At 40.9% G+C, this 27,635-nt stretch overlaps 1 protein-coding gene across 1 annotated transcript in view; it reads right to left on the bottom strand.

Annotated features, from left to right (window-relative positions):
- The window catches only part of DOP1A (DOP1 leucine zipper like protein A), a 2,183,138-nt gene that overhangs the window by 1,658,560 nt on the left and 496,943 nt on the right, over positions 1-27,635 (bottom strand). Inside the window, exon 4 of the mRNA XM_044073353.1 lies at positions 20,306-20,476. Coding sequence (XP_043929288.1) covers positions 20,306-20,476 — 171 coding nt within the window. The remainder of the gene's footprint in view (positions 1-20,305; positions 20,477-27,635) is intronic.

The raw sequence follows: 27,635 nt of genomic DNA, 5'->3' as shown, positions 1-27,635 counted from the left end.
GGACATTGGTTACACATCCCACATTTAAATGACCCTGCCCTTTTAGATGAAACGGTGGTGGTAAAATAACTCCGGGATGATTGCTCAAACATACATTTAAGATTAATGTCCCGCTTCCTTATGAAGTGTATTTTGTCAGGTAATGATGTACCAAGGTCTTCCTGTGATGTCAATATGGGCCAAAAAGAACGCATGGTGTTCTCAATCAATTGTGAATCATTAGTGTATGTGTACACAAAACTCCTCTGTGTGTTCGAGGAACTAACTGCTGGCAATATGGGCAAGGGCAAACCTTTACCTAACAAAGGGGGGTATAAAGAATCCCTTTTCGCGTCAATTTCGACAATTGTGTTCTGAATCAGTTGAATGGGATAGCCTCTTTCGAGAAATAAAATTCTCAAAAATTCTGCCTCCTTTAGAAACAAACTGGAGGAACTGCACATCCTGGATGCTCTTATGAGTTGGCCTTTAACTATGCCTTTCTTGATGTAATAAGGATGAAAACTATCAAAATGCAAAAATGCATTTGAAAAAGTATTTTTCCTGTAAATTTGTGTTTGGAAATCAGTTTTTTCTGTGTCCTTAGTCAAGAACACATCCAAATAGTGCACGGAAACCTCACTGATGTCATAGGTAAAGGAAAGAAAGTCAGTAGTCGAGTTAATATATTCAAAAAACTCAAAAAAAACTTTCTTTGTTGCCCTGCCAAAATAGATTTCAGAATAAGTATAAGAGAATATTTGAAAAGTAAGATGAGACTTCATCAGCAAGAACACTATCCCCAAAATACAATACAACTGTGCATTTTTCAAGAGTATGTGCATTTAAATGAAAGCTTTGAGATGCATCAAAAAACTATAACTAATCATGCATCAACAAAAACTAAAATAGTGATATAAGACAGTGATATAAAAATGAGACATGAGCATTTACCCACACTTCTGTTAGAAAGAGAGAAATTAAGGAATGGGTAGTGGCTGTGATTCAGTTATTTAGGAAGATATGAACTACTTCAGAAAGGATATCTAGTAAGTGTAATAACATGAAACTGGAGTTTAAAAACTTGGCAGAAATTAGTTGAGAAAGAAGTAATGGGGATTACTTACAGGGGTTGGCAAATGTTAAAGTTTTGCAATAAAGGGAAATCATGCAAAAAAGCAACTGCTGAGTGACAAAAGGAAAATAAGGGAGTATTTAAATAATAAGCAAGAGTTTAGAAAAGTTACATTTTACTTAGCTGTTTTCCCCATACCTTATTCTATTGGTAGTCCCTGCCTTTTTCATCATTGTTAATTATTATTATTGCTAATTCATATTTTCTGCAAGCCAAAACCTCTATCACACAAGGATTGTTTTTAGACAAACTAACAGATTACAAATTGTAAATTTGTGTTGTCCTTGTCTGGATTTAACTAATCTGCTACACATCTCTTCTTTTAGGATTTTTAGTCTCATTAAATCTCAGAGCAGTCTCTCTGAGTATTATTTTCTCTGCTCAATGAACATAAACTCTAATGCAGCATGCCAAACTGATTTTATAATATGTATTTTTAAAACAAGAACTATCTCTATTAAACTATCACTTACAACATAGGCAATCACACACTTGTATAAATGAAAACAAACCATACTGACAGAATCCTAGTTGCAAGCATTTTATACCGCAAATCATACTGACACACTCCCACTTGCAAACATTAAACATCACTTAAAATCGACCCAATCATTTTAAGCCAAACATTACATAGCTCATTTAACTCTTGCCTTCTTTTAAATCTCATTCCTTACCTGTATGTATTGTTCCCACAATTCCCTTTTTTTCCTGTGTAGTTTGTTTCTACCCTTTTCTAAAGATCTCAATTCCAGTTGTTTTATCTCGTTACAAAATTCACTGCTTCTAGTTTACTAGGTTTAGATTTTGATTTCCATTTTCTAGTAACTGCTTCTTTGGCAGTCACCATAATTATACACAGCAAGGACTTAGCATGTCTAGGCAATTCTGATTCTGTATCGTAACTCAGAAAAATCATTTCCCTCATTACACCAATCTGCTCACCCAGTATTTCCGACAGTGCATCCGGCAGTAAAGTCTGCCAACATACTGCACTCTTAGAAAATATGTTCCCAATTACTTCTTTCTTACCCATCACACCTCCAGCACTTGCTGTCTACCTGAGGAAAAAGCTCTTATCTTCTAGATTTTGTTGCATATTTGGGAAACATAAATATATCCTCCCACTGCTTATTTGTGAATTGCTTATCCAATCTCTTTTCCCAAACTTTTCTAATCTTCTCTGATTCTTATAGTTATGCAAATGTTATATGTTCTACTAATTATTAATTTTAATGGCAGCTTCTGTTTTAGATTCTACTACAATCTCTACCAGTGCTGGTCTTTCATTTAGGATCCCCTACTTATTTCCCTTTGCCTATACACTGATAACACTCCTTGCCAGGGAAGGCAATCTCTAACCTGCAGTCCAAATAAATTCTTGGCATCTTCCCATTCTATCATCTTTCCCTCTCTAGTTATTTGCTACCAATACCTTGGTTCCTTTGCCAGTTTTCTCCAATTCCAGCCTCCTCTTGCCTATTGTTTATATCCATAACTGTAGTCATCCCTACAGGCAGAATCTCCTTTCCCTCTTTCCTGTGTTGGCTTAGCTCTTAGGATACTTCTGCTAACTTATAATATTCTGTCTTATTATTATTTTCCTTAAAGGCCTGCATCCAAAATCACAGTCTCTCCTTGTTTCTTGAGTTTCCTCCCATTTCATCATCATCATCCTTTTCCACTTTGAATTACAGTTTTCTGCTTGTGCTACGTATAGGAGCCTTAACTGTGTTGTAGCTCTGAAATATCCTTTCAAATCATTAATCCCAACCTGCCCTGTTCTACTGGGAGAATCAGCTTTTCCCACTCGAATCTAGACATTTTCCATCCCAGATAAAGTTCTTCATCTCTTTGTTAATTGATATCCACAACTTATCCTCTGGTTGATAAAAAAATATGTCTGACCTGTATATAAGACTAATGGGGCTAAACATTTTAACTGCTTCTATCTTACTATCCATATAACAAAGATTCTATTTTCTGTTTTTGTATTATCTTTTGTTTAGTCTTTTCCCACGCTTCTATTTTTCTCAGTTTTTGTATTATCTTTTTACTCTCTTCCCACATGTCCTTAGCTGCCCCACCACAATCATTTTGAATCCATACTCCTAAAAATCCTTCATTTTATCATGTCCCCATAAATATGGATATTGCTGAACCAATTCATATGTGGTTACATAATTTCCTGCTTTTGCTTTTGTTTTAGCTTTATTAATTTTATATCCCGAAAAGATTTGAAACCATCTCAAAATGATCCACAATACTGTAATGTCTCTTTCTGGATTTGTCAGGTATAAAATAATCATCCGCAAATAAAGCCAGCTTTTCTTGACTACCATACCAATTATATCCTTGAATTTCTGAGTCCCTTATTTTCTTTGCCAATGGTTCTAATTATAATGCAAACAACAAAGGGGAAAGAGGACACCCCTGACCTTCAATTAAATGTACAAGTTCCTGTGAAATGTAAATTCTGTCTAGCCTAGCCCAGTTTTTATATTTTGGGAAATAATATGCAAATTCACTCTGAACCCCTATTACTGAATTCACATCTTCCACACCTAAAATTTTCATAAATGTCTTGAAAAAAATTCACCCTCCTCTATTATACTTTCCATTCTAGGACCCCCAGATACATATTCACTGCTGCAAATCAAATTCCAGTCACTACCTACATGTAATATTCCTTGCTGAAAATTGATTATCTCTCTCAGAATTTTCACAAGCTCCATTATAGCAATTTTAGGTGGAATACAAATACATACCAGTGTAATCCTCCTCCTCCTTTGCCACTAAACACTACAACTCTGCCATTATCTTTTGTATCCTCTTCTATCACTGTTGGATCTCCTCTTGCAAGTACTTTAAGAACTCCTATTTTCCTTTGCCACAGATATTCTGCTGAATAACCATCCTGAAAACCTTTCTTTATCAAATTCACATGTTTAGTTATTTCAGAGTATGTCTCCTATAATATAGCTATTTGCACTCTACACTTTTAATATAGTTAACTTTTTTTGTATTTATCTGTGAGACCACTGACATCTAAAGACATTACAGAAAGCATCACTTTATTAAAAGGTTATTATTCCCACCTTTTATGTACAACACCTTTTTTGTTAAATGTTTAGTTCCAGCTTTTGTGTTAAATGCATACACTGTTAAGCAGGTTGAACTTTTATACAGTTGTTTCTTGTCATATCCATTTGAGCCTATGTCACATTTTATAAAACCTTCTGTTTTATTGAAAGCCTTCAAAAAAAAGAAAAAAAAACTAAAAGCTATTTGTTTTATGCATTAGTTTTAAATCATGTACATCTTCAAATATTGAATTTTTATCCTCCTTATAGGAACAAATGTCCCAAAATAACAGCCACACTCAAAAACTTGAGTTAACCTAAAAGAAAGGTTATCCATGCTAAAATGCATGGTCCTCCATGTGCTTCTACTAAGCAACTGGTTTTGTCTTATTTTATAGCTCTCCCAGCTGGGTAAACCCATGAATGCTTTCACAGAACATTATCTCCTAACCAGTTTATCTTTTCTTTTTTTCCCCAGCCAATCACTCTCCACCAGAGTGCAACCAATTTCTCTTTATCAGATTGTCACCATGCAGACATGAGAACAAAATAGTCAATTTCCCTTTATTAGATTGTTTCCCTGGAGACACAAGGACCAGATACAGAACTGCTTCTAAGCACACACTCATTTGCTAGGAAAAAAAGTCTCATAATATTGAATATTTTTTTTTCATTTACTTGCTTTCTCTTAATTCTTTTTAATAAATCAATCTAAGGACCTTAATCCAGTCATTCTCAATCTAAGGACCTTAATCCAGTCATTCCCCCATACAAGCATGAGAAAAAGCACATTAAGTTTTCATTTGCCATGCTCTTTTGACCAGACTTTTTTGTGTGTTATTACATTGCAGTGCCTACATTTCTCAAATTTGAACAAGAAGAAAGAAAGAATGGAGAAAGAAAGGGAAAAAAACAGCAGCACCTATTTACAATCACCATTACACTTAAATAGAACTGACAAAACTTTACTTTATAGCATGCAAAGAAAACCATACATCACAAAAATAGTACTATTAAGAAAAAATGTTTTCTATACATACAGTTAACTTTCTCCCCTCTCTTATTTTCCCAAAGCATTTTCCAAACATTAAAGACAAAGTAGGACGAGATAAAAATGGTGATGTATAATCAATTTGAAGGAAAGTTTCCAGGAACAGATGATACTTCCGTGAAAATTTGGAAGTTAGGAGAAAAGAAAGTGATAAAATCTGGAAGGTTTTGTTTAACAGTATTTTAAAAGGGAGGGGGCAAACACCAGCATCCTGGAAGAAAGCTGTGGTGGGTGTAATACCTAAAGATGCTAAAGACTTATCAGACCCTGCTTCATATAGACCCATTTCAATTTTAAACCAAGATTATAAACAAAGGTGTTGCCAAAATTGACATATATGGATCAGTGTGGATTTGTGGACAGCAGACAAACCTTTGACAACATCAACAGAACAATAATGATTTAGAGGGAAGCAATAGAATAAAGAAAATACCTCTGTTGTTGGTGGGTCTTGATGCAGAGAAAGCATCTGACAGAGTAACCTGGGATTTATGAGTAGGGCATTGGAGGCATTTGCATTCCATGATACAATAATATGGTTAATTAGAATTATATGTGAATGATTTAAGGTGAAAATTAAAGTATGTATGGGGGGATTCCTCTCTGATAAATTCTGTTGGACCACAGGAACCAGTGAGGGGTCTCCTCTTTCCCCTTAGCTATTTGTGTTACATTTAGAACCACTGGCAAAGAAAATAAGGACTCAAATTCAAGGGTATAATTGGCATGGTAATCAAGAAAAACTGTCTTTATTTGCAGACAATATTACTTTGTACCAGAAAAAACTAGAAAAGGACATAAGTGTTGTGGAACATTCTGAAGTCTTTTTGGGATAAAAAAATTAATGAAGACAAAGCAGAGGCTACAGCCATAAACTATGTACCCAAACATGAATTAGTTCAGCACCATATTTATGGGGCGATGATAAAATGAAGTACTTAGGAGTTTAGATTAAAAAGGATTCTGTTACAGCAGCTGTGGGATTAGACTAAACAAAAGATGATACAAAACTGAGATGTTGGAAGCTCTTGTTTATGGATATGGATAGCCAGATATGAACAGTGAAAATGTTTTTAGTTTCTTTAGTTTTATACAAGTCAGGCATATTTGTATCAATCAGAGGTGAAGTTGTAAACAGCAATTAATAACGAATTGAAGGATTTTATCAAGGAGGGGAAGAGGCCAAGAGTCAAATGGGAAAAGATGATCCTTCCAATAGAAGACAGTTTGCAATTACCTGATATGAAGGGGTACTTCAGAGCTACGCAATTAAAGTTCCTATACAAAGCACAAGTAGAAAGCTAGAATTCAAAGTGGAAAGGCTTTATGATGGAATGGGGAGAATCTCAAGAAATAAGGAGAGACTGGGATTTTGGATGCATGACTCTTGAAGAAGGGCTCATCCAGGTCAAAACTCGAATAACTGTAAAAAAAAAAACTCATGCTGGTCCAGTAAAAGGTATTACATCACATCTGTGTTCCAGTGCCTTTGTGTTTCCTGCTTATAAACCAACACAGCATTTATTTATTTTTTCTTAGCTAAAACAGGACGAAATAAGATAGAAATGGCATATAACCAACCAACAGGGAGAAATAACATAAAGTGGTGATGTACAAATCAAGCAACAGGGAGGTATTCAGAAACAGACTGTATTCTTGTAGCCATTTGGAAGTAAGGAAAGAAAAATCTGGAAAATTTTGTTTTGCAATATTTTAAGGGGGTGCACCAGCATCTTGGAAAAAAGCTGTGGTGAAAATGGACATGTATCCAGTTGGACTATCCCAGTAAACAAATGTAAAATAAAAATAAATAATAAATGAATAGTTTTATCCAGGTACCAGTCTGAGGCATTACAAAGTTAAAAAGAAGCCATTCTAAAGGGATCCAGTATCTGTCTGCCTGGGATGACATGGTCGATAGACCACAATGCTTTGCCAGAGATAGCCTGCACCTGTCACCCCTGGGATTCCGGATACTGGCTAAGGTTCTTGCCGCCCCTATAGTGCCTTTTTTAGGCAAGGTTCAAATGACAAATTCACCACAGGAACAGGCAAGCAAAAAAGTACAGTTGTGTACACTTACCATAAATGTAGATGTTCGAGTGTATTCACTGTTGCAGTCATTACATTTGGGTAATCTGCTGGCAGGTTGCCCTCAGTCGGCCTGAATTCCAAAGTCTTGGGTCCTGCATCAGTTGCTGTCTCCTCTTCCAAGACATCAGGTCGTCAGGGGTATAGAACAAGCAGCCGACACCATTTTCTTTAGTTTTTCTTGCCCCAGATGTCAGGTGCCCCCAAAAAGATAGCAAATTATATATATATATATATATATATATATATATATATATATATATATATATAAAAACTATATATACATGCAACAATACAAACTTTACCTTCCTCTACAAGCAAATACACCACATAGGTTGTAGAAGATAGTGAAGGAAAGATAAACTCCAGAATGAAAGGGGAATGGCGGGCGGGTAACCTGGACTGCAACAGTGAATACACTCGAACATCTACATTTATGGTAAGTCTACATAACTGTACTATGTTATTCATGTTTCACTGTTGCAGTCATTACATTTGGGTAGAATCCCAAAGCTATGGATGGGAGGCTGGAGCTAAACAGCATTAGGGGTGGCTATATGGCCCTGCAGAACTGCAGTGACAAAGCCTGCCCCGGACTTAGAGTAGAGAGGCAAATGATAATGCTCTGTAAAGGTGTGAACAGAACTCCAAGTAGCAGCCTCTAGAATGTCTTTGGTTGGTACTCCTCTGAGAAAGGCTGCTGAAGTAGCTGCAGCTCTGGTGGAATGAGACCTAATGCCCTTGGGCACAGGTTTGCCATGGTGTAAGTAGCAGAAATGAATGCAGTGGCTTATCCACTTTGAAAGAGTCTGCTTTGAAATAGCCTTTCCTTCTGATCCTGCAGCATATGTCACTAGTAATTGCTCAGTTTTTTTTAGAGCTTCAGTCCTGCTCAAGTAGAATCTTAGCTGTCTGTGTACGTCCAAGGAATGCAGATTTCTCTCCCCCTTGTTCTGCGGATTTGGATAAAAGGTTGGCAGATGAATAGTTTGGTTAAGAGCCACACTGGAAATCACCTTAGGCATAAATGAAGGATTGGTCCTCAGAGACACCCTGTCTGGGTAAAATATGATAAAAGGCTCCACAGCCATGAGGGCCTGTAGCTCTGAGACTCTTCTTGCTGAAGTAATTGCTAGGAGTAGAGCTGTTTTCCATGATAAGAACTTTAGATCTGCAGTAGCAGCAAATGGAGGCAGGGTGAACACATAACTGAGGTCCCATGCAGGTATTGGTGATCGTCTGGGAGGCCTTACATTTTTGGCTCTTCCAAGATATTGCTTTAGTAAAGGATGAGAAAGGATTGGTGGCTCTGTATTGTAATGAGCCGAAATGGCAGAGGCACGGATTTTTATTGATGAGAAAGACAGGCCTCTGTCAAGCATCTCAGTCAAGTATTGTAATATCTGAGGAATATTTGGTTTTGCTGTATCAGTTCCTTGTGCTTGATTCCAAGCACAGAATCTCTTCCATTTATCAGCATAAGATTTTCTAGTACTAGGCCTTCTGGCTTCCAAAATGACATCCATCACAGCTTTACTGAGAGGTGTTGTTTGCATAACTACCCGATTAGCCATGCTGCCAGGTACAGTGTTTGGAGCCGATTGTGCAGGATCTGATTGTTTTGCTGGGACAGTAATTGAGGTCTTTGAGGTAAGGTCCAAGCTGGGTATTGAGACAAGTTCCTTAGGACTGGGTACCAGTATTGGCAGGGCCAGTCCGGGGCAATTAGTATCATCTTTGGTTTCTCTTGTCTGAATTTTAATAGGACCATGGGAAGAAGAGGCAGAGGAGGAAAGGCGTAAACTGATAGGTTTTTCCAACTGAAGGATAGGGCGTCCACTTTCCATGCTTGTCTGTGATAAGTCCTTGTGCAGAATCTTTTCAATTGATAATTTTGAGGAGAGGCAAATATATCTATGTCCAAGCTCCCCCATTTCTTTATCATGCTGAGGACCTGTGGATCTAGCTTCCACTCATGAGGGTCCATAAGGTTTCTGCTTAAATCGTCTGCCAGAGTATTTTGTTTTCCTGGCAGGAATTGAGCTTGAAGATGTACTTAGTAAGTCAAAGCTGTGTCCCACAGTGCCATGGCTAGTCTGCAAAGGGGGGTATGAGTGCGTGCCCTCCCTGCTTGTTTATATACCACATAACCATAGTGTTGTCCGTCTTTATCAGTAGTTGTCCTGGATGAAGTAAGTCCTTGAAGGCTGTCAGGGCATTTTGAACACCTAACATCTCTTTTTGATTGATATGCAGATGCATTTGTTTTGGGGTCCATATGCCCTGAATGCATCTTCCTACCAAGTGGACCCCCCCATGCATAATCTGATGCGTCTGTTGTTAAGGTTTGGCTGGCAGGGGCTACAGTGAAGGCCCATCCCATGTTTTGCTGACATGCCTTTACCCACCATAGAAACTCCTGTTGTAGGCAGGGAATGAGAGGAATCATTGTTTCCAGACTGTGACAATGTTGACTCCATAAACTTTTTAAGTATCATTGAAGTCTTCCATATGGAAATCAGTAGGATGCAGGATGCCATGAACCCAAAAGCCTGCAGAGTTTGTCCTGCAAATAACTGGGTTTTTGTTGCCATCAGTTTGAAGTAAGTAGTCAGTTGCCTTTGTTTGTCTGACGTGAGGAAAGCCATCTGGGCAGTTGTATTTAAGCTTGCACCTAGGAATGTTATCTTTTGAGAGGGTACCAGTTGTGATTTCTTTTCTTTTATTGTGTACCCTAGGCATGTTAGAAGCCTTTTCACAAATGCCAGGTGCTGAAGAAGAATGTTCTTGCTCTCTGCTTGAATGAGACAGTCATCCAAGTAAGGATATATCTGTATACTTCTTTGTCTGCAAAAAGCAATTACTGGTGCCAGGCACTTTGTAAAGACCCTGGGCACAGTAGATAAGCCAAAGGGCAGTGCAGAGAATTGGTAATGCATTAAGCCAGCCTTGAAATGGAGGTATGTTCTGCACAATTCCCTTATTGGGACATGCAGGTATGCCTCTTTTAGGTCTAATGTCACCAGCCAAGCATTCTTGCCCAGCATGGGCAGAAGCTGCTGCAAAGTTAGCATTTTAAATTTTGGAATGTCCAGGAATGTGTTCAAAATGTATAAATCCAGTATTGTCCTCCAGGCCTTGTCCTTTCTGGGTACCAAGAACAATCTTGAGTAAAAACCTTGTCCTTTTTCCTGTTCTGGTATTGGCTGAATAGCCCCCATATCCATGAGGGTCGTAACCTGTTTCTGTGCCTCTGCCCACTGATGTTTTGGCAGATCTGGCCAACCGTTTGCCATTGGCAAAGTATGGAAATGGAATCTGTATCCCTGTGATACTATGTTTAGTACCCACTTGTTCTGGGTTATTAACTGCCAGTTTTGAGCAAAAAGTGCTTATTTTCCCCCTAAGGGTGCTGTCAAAAAGTAAGTGCTTGGTGATGGCAGAGGGAAATCATTGTGACTTTCTGTAGGGTTGCACTTTATCTCCTCCAGATTTGGAGGTAGAAGCACCCCATTGCTTTGACCTGTAAGAATCTTGTGCCTGGTATCTAGAACCTTTAGGGCATCTGGATTTGCCCCTTTGAGCTCTGTCAGACACAGGAAAGGACCAATTTTTTGTAGGCCAGTGTCTACTGAATCTTGGTGGCTGCACTTGTAAGAAGTCTTTTACAGTTTGCATAGACTTAGCTTTGTCTTCCATTTTCTTTAAAACCTCTTCTGCCTTAATACCAAACAGAGTATCATGCTGTAAAGGTGCAGCCAGTAATTTAGCTTTAACATGATCAGGCAAATTCTGCTCTTTTAGCCAGGCATGCCTCCTAATCACAGATCCAGTAACTGCGGTCCTGCAGGAGGCCTCTAAGGAATTAAAACCACATTGCAAAGTATGCTTTCCAACTTGTTCAGCTGCATGCAATAAGTCCTGCAATTCTTTATTTTCTGCACTCAGAAATCAACATAATTTTCTGTTTCAGCAATCCCATAACATGTTGTTGATATTTGAGCATATGAAACTGGCAGTTTAAGGCCCTAATTGCCAAGGTTGCAGATGTATAAACTTTCTTTCCCCATCTATCCAGTGCCCTTGAATCTCTGTCAGAGGGGGTAGGATTTTTTGCTGTTGAGGCCTTAACTCCCTTTGGACCATGTGAAATAGTTTCAGGGTCAGCAGCAGGGTTTCTAAATAAAAATTTGTGAGAGTCAGGGACCCTGTAATATCTGTCAGGCTTGCTGGGAGCCGGAGGTAAGGAGTCAAGCTTGACTCTGAAAACACATCATCCACAATGTCTAAAACAGAGGGTATATGGCTAAAGGCCTGTGCTGAGGGAGAAGCAGGAAATCCCTGAGCCTCTTTTTTGATTCTGAGAAATCTTGACTCTCCCAGTGAAAATGCTCCCTCAAAGTATGCAAGGTTTCCCCAAATGAATAATCCTCAGGAGGTGATGCAGATGGGATAGATTCCTCTGCATCAGAATCCTCATAGGGAGGAATAGATCATTTCTGATCAGAGGAGGAATCAGAAGACATAGAAACCTGATCTGAAGATTCATAATCAGTGTCTTGCCTAGGCCTCTTATCAGGAGGGGGTTGAGAACCCCTGATCAAGGTAATTAGGTCTTCAGCCATTTTGATCATCAGTTTTTTAGGCATAGCGGCCTGCGCACGTAGCTCATGCATCTGTTTTTTAGCTTTAGAAGTTGCTTTTGTCTTTGGTTTTGCAGCTGTCGTTGGTTTTATATAAAAATGGTGAGGCCTGAATACACCCTCAGAAGCCGGTGTCTGCTCAGTGGCTCCGAACTCATCTGAGGGAGAGACATTCGTGGGTACAATACTTTGAGTATCTCGTGGCATGCCAAACTCCACATGGGTATCGGTAGGGGCCTGCGACTTGAAAGTAGTGGGTATCAGGGGCTGCGAAAGTGCCTCACTGAGTACCGGAAACTGGTGACTGGCTTAGGAGAAGCTTCTTTGTCGGTATTGGACCTTGACAGTCTGTCCTGTTCTTTGTGTTTTTTGTGTACTCCGCTAGTCGGATTGCTATCCGACGACATTTCAGGGTAATTAAATCGGTTTCAAAAATATTTTGAGGAAAAAATATACCGACGCTTAATAGTGCTTTGGTTAAATCTAACACAAAACCGACAGCCAGGCACGTTGTGATCAGGGCCTAGGCAAGGAATACAATATAAATGGAAATTCTTATGCTTCCCACAAGTAATACAATTATTAACTTTTTCTGACATCGGAATGGAGCAAGAAAAAAGTTTCCCCAACGGGGTACTTAGCTTTAGTGAAGACTTCGGTTCTGAAACTCGAATTCGAAAATTTCAGGAGTCAGCTGACCAGCACTTGCAAACTGCTTGTGCGACATGGCAAGAAAGACTAAAGAAAATGGCGTCGGCTGCTTGTTTTACACCCCTGACGACCTGACGTCATGGAAGAGGAGACAGCAACTGACGCAGGACCCAAAACTTTGGAATTCTGGCCGACTGAGGGCAACCTGCCAGCAGATTACTCAAATGTAATGACTGCAACAGTGAAACACGAAGAACATCTGTGGGTGATGCTACTCAATGCTAGATGTCTAAATCTCAAAATGCACTCACTCGTGGCACTCCTTAAAATGGAGAACATCAATATCTGTGCAGTGACTGAGATCTGGTTCAAGGCTCCAGAGAGCACCCCTGCACTATCAGGCTATAACTCATACCACACTTTTCGGCCGTAACCTGGACTGGAACACCAAAGGTGGAGTTGTGTCCACATTCATTAAGGATATCCACACCTCCAGGCTAGTTGCTTAGCATAATGCGGCCGAGGTTATCCAAGTGCAACTAACTCTGGGCAAAACTGCAATCCAAATTGTAGCTTGCTACAGATCACCCACCATGCCCTAGGATTCCCACTCCTCTTTTCTTGATGTACTGGAAAATATTAGGGTTCAACCAAACACCCTAATAATGGGCAATTTCAACTACCCCACCATTAACTGGGAAAACTACTCATGTACCAACTCCTTTGTTCAACGCTTTCTGGAATTCATAAACTCCAATGCCCTGGATCACCTTATCCACACCCCCACCAGGGGCAACAATATCCTAGATCTAGTCATTACCAACATGAGTGACCGGTGTTCCACACCTGAAGTCAACGCCTCATTGGTCCGATCCGACCATAAGCTAATTACCCTAGATATCCACATCCTGCCCCCACCTCCCATTAAGGAAACCATGGTAAACAAATTCTCCAAAGCCAACTTCATGCTTCTTAAGACAGAAGTGGTGAACTTCATGACACTCATGCAGATGGACAATACATTTACGACTACTGAATCCTACACAATTGCACTTTATAAGCACTTACATGAGTGCATGGATCGCGCTATTCCAAACAGAACCAAGATGCTATCCTCCAAAAAAAGGAAGTTGAGATCCCTCATAAAATCCTCCAAAAAAGGAAGTTGAGATCCCTCATAAAATCCTCCAAAGCTAGTTACGAAAACAAAATTGCCACGGATTCTAAAGACAACCACAAAGCATTCTATAGCTATGTCAAGAATCTCAATGGCAACACTCAGATCTGCTTTGAGTTACAGCACAATGGCACTAAATATACAGACCTAACTGATATTGCCAACATCCTGGCAGATAGGTACAGTGCTAACTTTACCCCCCCTCACCCCCTAAACAGCCCATCTCTATACCAGAAGAATGCAAAGTTCCTGTAATCACGGCTGCACAGATAACAACCACACTCTCCAAAGCCAAAAATACAGCATCCATGGGACCAGACAACATCCCAGGCTGCGTTCTACATGAACTGCAGAACGAACTGGCACCCCTTCTAAGTACCATGTTCAATCATAGCCTCACCTCAGGCTTTGTGCCTGCTGAATGGTGCACAGCGACAGTTATCCCACTCCACAAGGGGGGAGCCACCATGGACCCCGGGAACTACCGCCCCATTAGCCTGACAAGCCTGGTCTGCAAGGCCATGGAACGTATCATCATGGAACTTATAAACAAAGACATTGGTAATCTCCAAACTCTGGACCCCACCCAGTTCGGGTTTGTAAGAGGCAGATCATGTCTCCTAAACCTGATAGACTTCTTTGAAGCAATCACCAAAGCTATAGACAAGGGTAAGGTGGTTCACACAGCCTATCTAGATCTTGTCAAGGCTTTCGACACCATCCCCCACAATGGAATTATAGATAAACTCACTAAACTAGGTATAAATCCCTATGTCACAAGATGGGTTGCCAACTGGCTCACTGACAGAACCCAAACTGTGAAAGTAGCAAACTACAAATCCGACTTCAGACCAGTGACAAGTGGAGTACCACAGGGTTCAGTCCTGGGTCCTCTCCTGTTTGGTATCTACTTCTCTGAAGTACAGGCTAACACACAAGGTCTTTGGCTAACTAAGTTCACAGATGACTGCAAACTAGGAGCCATAATCGAAACTCCTAACGATGTGGACATCCTACAAAAGGGCCTCACTGAGACAGATGCTTGGTGTCAAAGCCATGGCCTCAAGCTCAATGCCAAAAAGTGCACTGTCATCCCCTTTGGTAAAAACTCTGTACCCATGAACTACAACATAGGCGGTAGTATACTTAACACCGAAAGTGTGATAAGAGGCCTTGGGACACAGGTGGACAGTAGTCTCTCCTTTGATAATCACATCGCCACAGTAGTCAGGAAATCCTTCTACGTGGCACACCTCATCACAAAAGGTTTCTCATCCAGAAAAAAAGAGGTCATTGTTCCCCTCTACTCATCACTTATTAGACCCATTATAGAGTACAACGCCTCTTTTGGTATGTACCTCATAAGACATCTACAACAACTGGAAAGGCCACAGAAATACCTCACAAAGGGGATTACCGGCCTCAAACAAATGCCCTACGCAGACCATCTCAAAAAACTCCAGTTTTACTCTGTCGCATATCGCCTACTCAGAGGTGATCTCTGCCTAACATACAAAGCTATGTCAAACCCAGAGCTGTTGGACATGCTCAACTTAAAGAAATCCCAATCCCTCCGAGCTACAAGCTCTAAGGACCTAAACCTTGTCACCACAATAAACAGAACATGCCGGAGGGATAGATTCCTGTCCCAGAGACTTCCCATACTCTGGAACAAACTACCTATCTATATCAAACAAAGCTCCTCATTAGACAGGAACCAAAGTAAGACAAACTAGCGAAAAACAAAAAGACAGCTTGGAAACACCAAAGCAAATTCTCTCTCAGTTTAATTCTCTTTCAGTTTAATAATTAAACTGAAAGAGAATTAAATTGAGAGAGAATTTGCTTTGGTGTTTCCAAGCTGTCTTTTTGTTTTAAGTTCCTCATTAGCACTCTTCAAGAAAAATCTTGATGACTGGATGAGAAACAGGAAATTCACCCCGGGGATTACTTCTGTGGCTCTGATCGACAGTGGCACAGGAAAATAATTTTCTTACGTGGCAAAAGCCAGGGTACCTTTTTGGCTGGGCTTGTATAGGCCCCAGGGCCGATAGCCTAGTACCTACCTATGAACCTATAACAATTAGTTCTATAGGAATGTTAATCACCCAATAACCTTCAATTAAGGCATGTCTTCTAAAGCTGTCATTTCACTTTCACCTTAACATTCCATGTCCTAACAACTTATCTTCCTTCAGTAGCTCTAACAGATCCTTCAAGGTAGGGAAGTGTCTTTGCTTCCATTTTTTAGTTATATACATCTCAGTTAACAACATTACTAAATGCAAAAATCATACTTTCTTCTTTGAGAAATTCAGGAGTGTCAGAGATCCCCAAAAATACAGCTAAGGTGCAAGTATAATGAATGACTCCCATATAGACTGTATCTTATTCTGGAGTTTGTTCCAAAAATCTATCAGTTTGGGGCATAACTAAATATGAGTATCCATTCACCCACCGCTGCCTCTTCACATCTCCATCAAAGTGGGAAGGCATTAGGAATTAGTGGGTTCCTATTATATGATCGAAGACACATTCTTTCGAATGCGTCTTGATTGAACTTGAAAGCACGAAACAGCAAAATAGTGAAATGGTATATGGCCGCCTGTGTTACTTTGCCGTTTTCGTCACTGTAATGCGATCTTGGAGTTGGTATATTTAAGTAGGGGGGTTGTGGGGGCAAAGCCCCCCACTTTATGTAATGTTTTAAAGGGTTTTTTTTTATTTCTTTTGTGAAACAGCGATTTTTTTTCCCTTGGAAAAAAATCGCTGTTCTAAGTGTTCGGGTTTGTAAGCTTTCGCTTTCATGGGGTCGATAAATCAGCGTTCACTTTTTTTAAACATCCGCTCATTTAATCTAGACCAGATTTAGCCATGCGCACATGCAAGTGCTATAAAAGAACTTGAACATATACTGTCATCCAAAGAATATTAACTTCCTAGATTATGACTTATCTAAGAAGTTGAAATGCAAGGGGTATAAAAGAACTTGAACATATACGGTCATCCAAAGAATCTCAACTTCCTAGATTATGACTTATCTAGGAATCAGAAGGCATCGCCCATAGGTCTTCTGAAATACTAATGCCGATGTTATTCTCCTACCAAATTCTAAATGTATTTATCTGACTAAGGATTTGATATGCTTTGCTGATATGACCTCTCAACAGACTGTCTTGATCTCCATTAAGTCCACAATGACACTGAGAAAATACTTTGTAGGGGACCCAGAACATTAGGCATCTGTGTAATTCATATATCAGCCTTATATGCAGATTTTTACCTAGAAATTCCATGGCATATCTTTGGTCAAATACTTCCTGTGAAATAAGGGATCCTCTCTCCCACAACTGAGTCCAGTATCTTAATCCTTGACTAGTTTTAAGTAGTTGCCACTCCCTAACCAGGTTCTTATCAGCATCTCAAACGCTGAAAATGCCGAAAGTGCAGAACATCGAATGGGTAAATGGAAATCTCCGTAAGGGGAGATTTCCATTTACTTCAATGTAGTGCGATCGTGGAGTTGGTATATTTAAGTAGCGGGGATGTGGGGGACGCAGCCCCCCATGTGCGGGGTGCAGGGGGGCTTGCCCCCCTGCCTACACCCTTTAGGTTTTTTTTGTGTGTTTTTTTTAATCGGCATTCGAAAATGTAATAGTTCGATCATTTCAGTTCGATATTTCATGATTCAAGCTATTAAATTTTTGAAATGCTGATATAGACCTTCTCTAACCAGTAAATAAGTGTAAAAGGGAAAAATAATAAATCAGTAAGAGCACCCTTTTGTAATTCCTTGGTTCCTGCCTAAAATACCCACAGAGGGCGCCATACTCTCTATAACAATTAGAGGACTTCCCTTTTGGGCACAAACTTTCAACTCATTAATCACACTGTAGAGCCTTCGGTTTCCTCCCACACCCCAAAGACATGCTGTAGGTGGACTGGACACTCTAAATTGGCCTCAGGTGTGCATGTGTGTGCCTTCTGTGGAGAAGGTTGGGTGCCAGTCTGGCAACTCAACACCGTAAAACTCCACTGCCAATTGTTCTGCAGACTGTTGTTCTGCTGTGGCGACCCCTAATGGAAAAAGCAGCAGAAAGAAGAAAAAGAAGAAGAATCACACTGTAGACCCTCAGAAGACCACATAACTGTGAAAGACTCATCTGTTTCCAGATCAAATTATAGGATTCTGTGAGGAGCATACAGAATATTTACAGTGGACCAGTTTCATAAATTTCTCAGAATCCTTTAGGCCTAAACCTCCCAAGGAAGTGGGGAGATACAAAGTCTTTTTGGATATTCTGCATTTCAATTCTGCCAAAATAAGTTATATTTGTACAATTCCTGATTAGCACCAGGAGCAGACAGTCTATAAAGAAGGGACAAACTTGGGTATGACACATGAATAGGAGAAGCACAAACCAAACCATACCATAGCCTGAACGCTTTAGGGAAGATACAAATATATACATTTCCAACAATGTAGAAAGTTTTTAATCTTCAAGTCCTCTGTTGTTAACTTCTTTTAAATTATTTAATGACAAGGCCCTCCTAAAAAGTTTTATATTATTATTTATATTACTACTCTCTGAAACTACAATCCTCAAAAAATGTAATACCCATATCCCTCTCCCACATAATGACTGTATTTTAAAATGTGCACCTACTATGCCTGAACTTTGTTTATCCTGGTCCTCTCAAATTCTGCATCTAATCAAAATAGAACCATCCATTTTCTACACTGCTGCTCCAACTCAGAGTCACAGTGGTAACAAGCTGAGGAAGGCAGACCAGACTTAAATACCATTAAAAGTCTCCAAATAATCTTGATAAAATTTCAATTATTTCTAGTCAAGCTGTATGATATAGTCTTTTTGATATGACCTGCATTTGCTCTGGGGTCTGCTGTCAGTGGGCTGTGCTTGATATACCCCCCAAGGAAGCAGACCAGGGGAATCCTCAACATGTGCCAACCCTACTTCAACTGACGCCTCTCAAACTAAACATGTAATGGCTTTAATCTGAGACAATCCATAAAGGCCTACTTCACTACTTTTAGCCAGTGAAAGGTGAGCCCAGTAACCCAGCAAATGAAAGGTTTGATGTACCTGCAATTCAGTTCATTCTGTCATTACTCTGACATTGTGACCACAGGAAAATGGGCACAAAGGCTAAAAGGTAAACTGTCTGCTCTGCCCTTTGACCATGCTCTTGCTTCACCACCATAGTCTGGTATAAAACATGTAATACTACCACTGCTGCACTCATTAACTGGTCAGTCCTCCAATTCTCACCGGACTCCTATGTGAACAAGGCTGCCCAGCATATTTAAACTCCTACGGAATAGATTCCAGCTCTTCTTACCTTCAGAGAACAATCCAGAGAACCATGATTTCTGATTGACAGGTGCAAATGTACATTCCAACTGCTTCACACTCAGCAACAAACCTTTCTAGAGGACACCAGAGATCAAAGTCACTTGAAGAGCTGGATAGATAAGGCACACACTTTGTGAGGTCCTACATCCATTCTGATAGCACTAGACTTGACAGTGATAATGTAAACACATTTCTCACTCCACAAATGTAGTGACTGATTACTGCACAGCAGCATCCCTTGGAACCTTCTACTGTTAAAACACCTCCCGGAATACCAAAGAGCAACACTCCCTCCTCAGCTGAAGAACCTTACAGTCCAAGCGAATAATCCAACAAGAAATAAGACCGAAACGTTCAACATCCACAAGTTTAATAAAAAGCAAAGCTTTCGAGTAACAAACTCTTTTTCAATGCATAAAATTTCAATAAAGCTGAAAAGCTTTCATATAAGTGACCAGCGAATAAAATCACATCAGTTACATTATGACATCATAAGAGCAATTTAAAAACACTTAAGGCAAAAAAGATTTAAAGACATTTCCGTCTAGATTTTAAAATGGGCTTAATACTACTGGCAATATTTAAATCTGGTGGTACATAGACCTAAAATAATTGAGCCACTTACATTCAGCAATTTCAGTGGCATTAAAAATACTACCTCCCCTTTCATTCACAAAACCATTTTGGAGTATTCTAAACCTCCCTGAATACATTATGGGATACTCTAGGTCCATAAAATATAACAATCCTCACTGTTATTCCTGAAACAAAAGACTCAACTATGATATGGAGTTTCCTTTCCAGCACCCAAACACAGATTTTCCAGGAAGGTGAAGTAGTGTCATCCCCCTATAATAAAGCTGGTGGGAATAAATTAATCTGACACAATAGGTCATTATATAATATAAAGCTACCAAAGATAACAATGCCTGAACATTTAAAATACTTAACTGCTATGCCCTTGGATAACATGTTTCATCTGAAAACTTTATACATTAAGTTAGCAAAGTTGATCTGCAAATCTTGCTGATTTACTGGCACATTTTATGGTCCATCTACAAACATTAACAATTTTCTCTAGTATTTAATAATTCCATTTAGTAATATGCAGTCCTCTCACCTGTCATAATATTCTGCGCCTTCTTCTAGTCCAGGTAAAATTCCAGTTAGTAACCCTTGCAAGCCAGGTTTTAGAGTTTTTCCCAGAGGCAGGTAGTGAGTCTCATAGAGACTAAGAAGGGCTGGTTTGACAGACATTGCAGCATTTGCAAGAAGTGGAAACAGTCCTGAACTGCAAAATTAATAAATTATTAATGAGCAAACAGAAACATAACTCTTAAAATACAGTACAACAAATGATTACCATTTTAAGGAATGGGATTTCTGCCTTATGTTTTACTATTTGTTACTGATTAATTGCTGGTTATATGTAATTGTGCTGTTTAACATGAAATGTGCTTAGGACTAAGCTTGGAAATAAATAGAAGTTATGTACTTACCCTAACTCCGTACCTGTGCTGTTCAATTTCATTATGCATTACAAATGGATCTTCGGATTCGTCCTCAGATCTAAGCTGGCCATTTCTCAGTCATATGATCCGATCTTCAAACTCCTCCCTCTCCCATAATGCCTCACTCCTCAGCAAACCTTTAGATTGAATTTGCTGCCCTAATAATGAGGTGGGACATGCCAAGCTAAAACAGAAAACAGAAACTAAAGTCCCATTGGAGTCCAAACAAGGAAACAGTGGGTTCCTTAGTAGTCTAGGTTACTCTCATCTGCACAAGAAAGGGGAAGGAGGGCAGGAAGCAATGCATAATGAAATTGGACAACACAGATACCAAATTATGATAAGTACATAACTTCTAATCTGATGTTGGCCCTTTCATTATGACTCAAGAATGAGTCAGAGTCCCTAGCTATACAAAGCCTGGGAGGACCTCAAGGAAGGATATGCCTGAGCACCGAAGAACCAAAGGATGCTCTGTTCCTGGAAATAATGTCTAACTTGTAATGAGATATAAAGGTATGAGCTGTAGACTAAGCAGCTGCAGCACAGATCTCATCAACTGGAGTTCTAGCAGAGAAGGATGACGAGGTTGACACAGATCTAGTGGACTCTAACCAGATGGGGTAGTAGTCTGCCTTGTTGGGAATAAACAGTAGAGATACATTCCGTATTCCATCTTGCCAAGGTAACCTTAAAGACCGCTTGTCCGAATCTGTTAGGTGAAAAAGCAATGAACAGTTGATCTGACTTTCTATGAGGCCTAGTCCTATGTAGGTAGAAGCGTAACTATTTGTGACTGTCCAAAGAATGCAAAATATACTCGCCTTTGTTAGAACAATTAGGAAAGAACACAGGTAAATGAATGGTTTGATTCATGTTGACCTCCGAAGCAAACTCTCAAATGAGGTATTTGCTCGGACAGAAACTCTATCATTGAAGAAGGTTATGTATGGAGATTTAGAAGACAGAGCCTGCAATTCTGAAACTCTACTGGCTGATGTGATAGCCACAAGGAAGACAGTCTTCCAAGACAAGTACTTCAGCTCACAAGAAATGGCAGGTTCGAACGGTTTTCAGGTGAGACCCTGGAAAACTAAAGTAAGATCCTAAGGTGGAGAAAGATCCTTGATCGGAGGTCTCAGGTGAAAAACTCCTTTTAAGAAAGCCTAGCGAAGTTTGGAAGAAGAAAGGGTAGAGGAAGAACCAACTCCCTTCCCGATGTGGAAGTTAGTGATGGCAGCAAGTTGTACCTTATTTGTGAAGAAATTCGCTCCCTCATGAAAAAGAGAGCTCAAAAACATGAGGATATTGGAGACTGAGGCAGGAAAGGGATGTGCATTGCAGTAAGAAAGAGGTTGGAGGCAATCACCCATTCTCAAACTCTCATGGCCTCTCTGCAAAGCGGGTAAGATTGGGTTCCCCCCTACTACTGACATATTGTCAGTCAAGATTGCAATCGTCCCCAGAGGGAGGCAGTCCTGAAAAGCTTGCAGCATGAGGAGGACTGCTCTCATGTACAAGGATTTTTTTGTGCAATTTGTTATCCATGAGGAACCATGTGCCTTGGACCATCCTTCCCTGAAAATGCCCCCACCCCAACAGGGAGGTGTCCGTGGTCACTGTGGCCAAAGGGGGGGGAGACAGAAGGCCTGCTTAAATTTAGATCATCCATGAGCATCCACCATAGCAGGTGACAACTGCAAATTGGTGCAAGTTTGATCAGGGCTGATAATGGGTAACACCGTATGGACAACTGAACAGCCGGGGTCCCCTGAAGAAGTCTGATGAAGAACATGGCTAGAAGCACCAGGAAGATGGCAGCCAACATGGAGCACAAGGCTATAAGAACTGAGCGAGCTGGAGGAGATGGAGTGTCTAGTAGGCATTGTACGTGTTGTCTGACAGATGATATCCATTGTGAGGGAAGAGCTGCAACTTGCATTGTCGTGTTCAACTGTGTCCGATGAATTCTATTTCTTGAACCAGGGCCAAACTGGATTTGGCTATGCTGACCACAATTCCCAGGTGAAGAAACAGGTGCAACATCACCTGGATCACCTGAACAGTTGATGCCTTGTGGGTGCAATAGGGAGCCAATCGTCCAGGTAGGGAACCACCTGAAAATCTTGCAGACAGAGGTGCGCTGTTACTACTGCCATGCGTTTGGCGAACACCCAGGGGGTCTGTGGTGAGACCAAAGGGCAGTGCTCTGAAATGGTAATGATCGGCCCCCAGCCGGAAGTGTAAAAATCTCCTGGAGCTCCTGTCTATTTTGATATGATACTACACATCCTGGAGATCTACTGAGCACATCCAGTCATCCTTGTGCATTAGCATCAGAATGGACTGTACCGTTACCATTTTTGACAAACAAATTTAAACTGCTGAGATCCAGTATGGGCTGAAAGTCCCCAATCTTATTTGGCACCGAAAAGAAGTGAGTAAGTTCTGCATCCTCGTTGTTAGGTTGGGACCTGCTGGATGACTCTTTTGTCTAGAAGTATTTGCACTTCTACAAGGGGATTCTCTGTCAGGGAGACCTGTGGAGGAAGGCGGAAGAGAAAAGAGAATATAGTAGCCTCTGGATATGATGTTTAACACCCAAGCGTCCTTTGTTATGTCTGTACAGGATGGGTGTAGGGACAGTCTGCCCACCACTACTTCCAGAGCAGGACTGTCAGACAATGCTTCAGGAGCACTGAAAGGACTTGTCAGAGAAGGGTTTCCTGAAGCTCTGGTTGTGTGGACCCTTCTGCCCCTTGGGCAGCACCTACCATTAAAGCCTCTCCCTCTGCCCCTAAAAGAGGATTCTTCCTGCAAACCAGGGAAGGCCCCTTGGGATTTGCAGAACCACATCTTCTTCCTGCTCCATTGGTTCCTGGAAAAGGTCCATTGAGGGGAAGAAAATTTAATTCCCACAGCAGATAAGAGTCTTGCCCTCTTGTTCGCTGTGGGTCAGAGTCTTCATAACCAATGGTCTGAACAAGGAGAAACCATCAAAGGGGTGTTAATGAACAATAATTTGAAGGGGTCCACAAACCCACAATCTCATCCAGGCATGTCGTCTAACAGCTATGCCTGAACCAGGTGCTCAAAAGGTTCCCTCTGCCGCATAGGAGATTAGCCTCATTGAAGAGTTAGTAATAGAAGCTATGGTATTCAGCTGTGGGGAGACCTTTTTAAAGGCTTCCTCTAACAGCAACTGCCCCAGAGATGTGGAAAGTTCCTTCACCAAATCTCTATATAGGTGAGTGAAATGTGGCAGATAATTTAATTCTCTCAGTCAGAAAGTGTCTGAGGCATACACTCACTTCCCATGTCTGTCCAAGGCCTGAGACTCTTTATTCAGGAGGTGGGGGGGTGGGGTGGACAGTAGAGTTCTGTTCAGCGATCTCTTTCTTGATGGCTGCCGACATCACAATGGCATCAACCATGACACATTTACTCCAGAAGTGGTGATCCTAAGGGGCGCTAAGATACCTATATCAGCCCCCTTGGAATTGGATCTATGGTATCACGCTTCTTCCAAGCCCAGTGGGCAATAAAGTCAATAAGCTTGTCCGCTGGAGAGGTCACCCAGGACGTAGATGATCCCATCCCGCACACCTCCAAGAACAAGGACACCTTCAAGAAATGGGGCTGGGATGACCATCCATGCTTTTGTTTCAGAATTTCTAATCTTCAAAGGAGATATCAGGTAGAAATTGGGGGGACCCTTCCCCTTCATCAAAGTTGGTGTCCTCTGTTAAAGATACCAAAGGGGAGTCAATGTACTTCCTCTTGCACAGGCACTTCTGGGGGACCTCTTCCACAGAGTACTCAAGAAAGACTTGGAAGACAGGTAAACCCCTTGTTGAGGGGTTGGCTGGAGGCTCTCTGGGAGGGTCTGACCAGGGATCAGACAAATAGAAGCAAAGCCATGATCCACAGAGGATTGCGAGGGGCCTGGTAGAGGTGGGACCATCTCTCAAGGAGCCGAGAAAGCCCTCTCTAACCTGAAATGCCAAGGATGCTAGAGGAGCCCCCCCCCCCCAGAGGCCGAAGTCCCCAAGGGAGAAAAAGACAAAACCACCCCAGATATGACACTGCTAGAATGCACCAGATCTGAGCTATCGAAGGCCATAGCCCCCAAAGGAAGGGATGGCTCAGAGAAGGACAAAGTCAGAACCGACAAATCCTGATGACCCGGTGTCAATCCCTTGGCTCTGAGACCCACTCAGCTCCAACAAAATCAGAGCCAAGCTGGTCTGGGACTCTGTTGGAGCCGAGGGAACCTCCCATGAACCGACACTGATCTACTCAAACTCACCAGGTTCTGCGACTCCGAAACCAAAGGGATTGAAGGTTGAGGTATTGGGGTCAGAGCTCTCATGGAGCCAAAGTGGGTTGGAGAAGGCAAAATCCCAAGCTGGATCTTTGCTTTGAGGAAACTCATTATCCGCTCCATCTTCAAATGCGAGAGCCAAGAGGACCTAGAGGATAAAGAGGAATGTGTAGACCGCACCAGTGAAGCACCTTGCCAGGTGGTACAAGCTGGTTTTGGTGACTTGGCTCAGCGCAGAGAAACACTCAGACTTATGCTCCTAGTGGGTGTGCTTCAGAGTCCACTCCAGAGAAGATGAACTACAGATCCTGATGACCTCTGATGTCTCGGAGAGGCTGCTTGGACCCGAGGCCACTAGATCCAGCAGGGTGAAAGGATGGGTTGGCGCTGACTCCCTCAGATCTGAATGGCCTGTCGGATCCGGAGAGAAGTGTGGAACTGAGGGATCCCATGAAGACGGATCTAAATGTTTTCTCAGAAGACGCTGATGTCCCCAGGAAAGCAGAGGGGGGTTGCTTCTTCTAAGTGGGAGTCTGGACTCGACAGGAGGGAAGAAGCCCTCTCAAGATGAGCTTGTTCCTCCTATCGGCTAGGTCCCAAGGACTGAAAGCCGAGCAAATATTGCAAGGCATATCCAAGTGCCCTGGGTCCATGCAATAAACACACCTCTTGTGGGTATCAGATTGGGGAATCTTATGCCCATTAGAAGCACACCTCTTAAACCCAGTGAGTTTCTCAGGCTTGTCTGACATAATTGTCAGGCACTCACACAGAGCATGCACACAGAAAAAGAAGGAACCAATCACACGTTACTACTAACAGATACACTAAACTAAAGGATAGTGGGAACGGTTTTTTTTTTTTTTTTTTTTTGTTTTTTAGTTTAGAAGAAAAAGGAAAGGAAAAAGGGGAAAACAAAACTACAAAAAAAAAAAATGGTGGGAAGGACCTAATGCTAGCAACCACTAGGATAGCGTAGTAGAAGAGGAGATACAGAAGACAGGAAGACTAACTACTAAATTACAAACAAAAAAAAAACTAAGAAAAATCTAAGAAACAAGGAAGATTTCACTAAGAAGACTGGAGAGGCTCACAATCACGTCCGGACCAAACAGGAGCAAATGAGATCTGAGGGTTTGTTGGGGAGTGAGGCATTATGGAAGTTGAAGGAGTTTGAGGCTTGGATCATATGTCTGAGAAATGGCTGGCTTGGATCCGAAGACCCATTTGTGATGCATAATGAAATGGACATCAGATCACTGACTGATACCACTGAGTTGGTACAAGTAAAAAGGCATAAAAAAGTCTACTGATGGATGAACTACATACACGAACAGTGAATACCTACATAGACGGCTCCTCAAAACAACTGCAGTTTTTTTATTTAGATGTTCAAAGTAAATCAGTAAACAGGATCAACTACAAGGCTGACTCAAAAAATAAAAAGAAATCAAAACAGAGGAGGATGAAAAGACGTGATGCAGAGACAAATAACCAGTGCTAGATTGTAATTTCTTGTTAATTTTTACAAGCTGTTTTTAAGAAGTGCTCCAACAGTATATGCCATCATATTAACCCCAATCAGTAATTAAGCTCATCTGTCATCAAAGATTAAATGTTTTCTGAAGCTGAAAGTCAAGTTGTTGAGCAACTACTCACTCTTAAAATACTGAAAAACATAGTCAAAGGAGTTGTAGCCAGGACTTGATAAACCTTTCAGGAAATTAATCTGAATGGGTGGGCGAAAGCCAAGACACCTTTTGGCTAAGCTTACTTATGCCCTCAGGCCGATAGCCTAGTACCTACCTATGAACCTATGAACAGTCACAAAACAGAGCAGCACGCTAGTTACCTAGATACGCACTAGTTCTGGTTGAGCTTCTCTACCCTCTTCACTGGAAAACAAAAAGGGTTGATTTAGAAAATAAGCCTTTCTCAAAGGTTCGTTCTGAATGGGAATCTGCTGATAAATGTGCACAAAGAAGGTGGATGAACTGAGTTCCAGGTGAAATCTGATGCAACTTAAGAAATTAAATTCAGGTCAAATATCTATCGAAAACCCAGACTTATAGAAATAAACAAATAAAATCATCTGGCATATTTAAATTGCACATAACCTAGTAGAGGTACTAACAAAGGGAAAGAATGCAAGTGACATTAAGAATATGTAACAAAATGAGGTGAAACACCGTAGGAGAATTTGTCAGATAGAAAATCAATCATTAGGGATAGGCTTCATGGAAAAAAAGTTGCATCTCAAACCACAGCATGTGAACATATACAGATGGGTTTCGTGGAGAAAAGTTGCATCTCTTTCTCCTTACTAAATCCTGACCAGTGAGCATACAGATGTTGACAAAAGACTACAGAGTTCACTAAACTCTGAAGCTTCATGATGTCTTGCATTGCTGGTGCTTGAGGCATGGTAAAAACACTCATCTGAACAACATGACTTCTGGCTTTGAATTCCAGGGACCCACCAAAGACATTCATGCATGCACGCTTGCACGCGCGTGCTCTCTCTCACACTCTCACACACACACACACACACACACACACACACACACACACACACACACACACACACACACACACACACACACACTGCAAAATAG

This window comes from Protopterus annectens, chromosome 1.part1, assembly GCF_019279795.1.
Source record: "Protopterus annectens isolate FY-2018-M chromosome 1.part1, PAN1.0, whole genome shotgun sequence".
Lineage (NCBI taxonomy): Eukaryota > Metazoa > Chordata > Ceratodontiformes > Protopteridae > Protopterus > Protopterus annectens.
The sequence above is the reverse complement of the archived record's forward strand: the minus strand, read 5'-3'. Positions and strand labels throughout refer to the sequence as shown.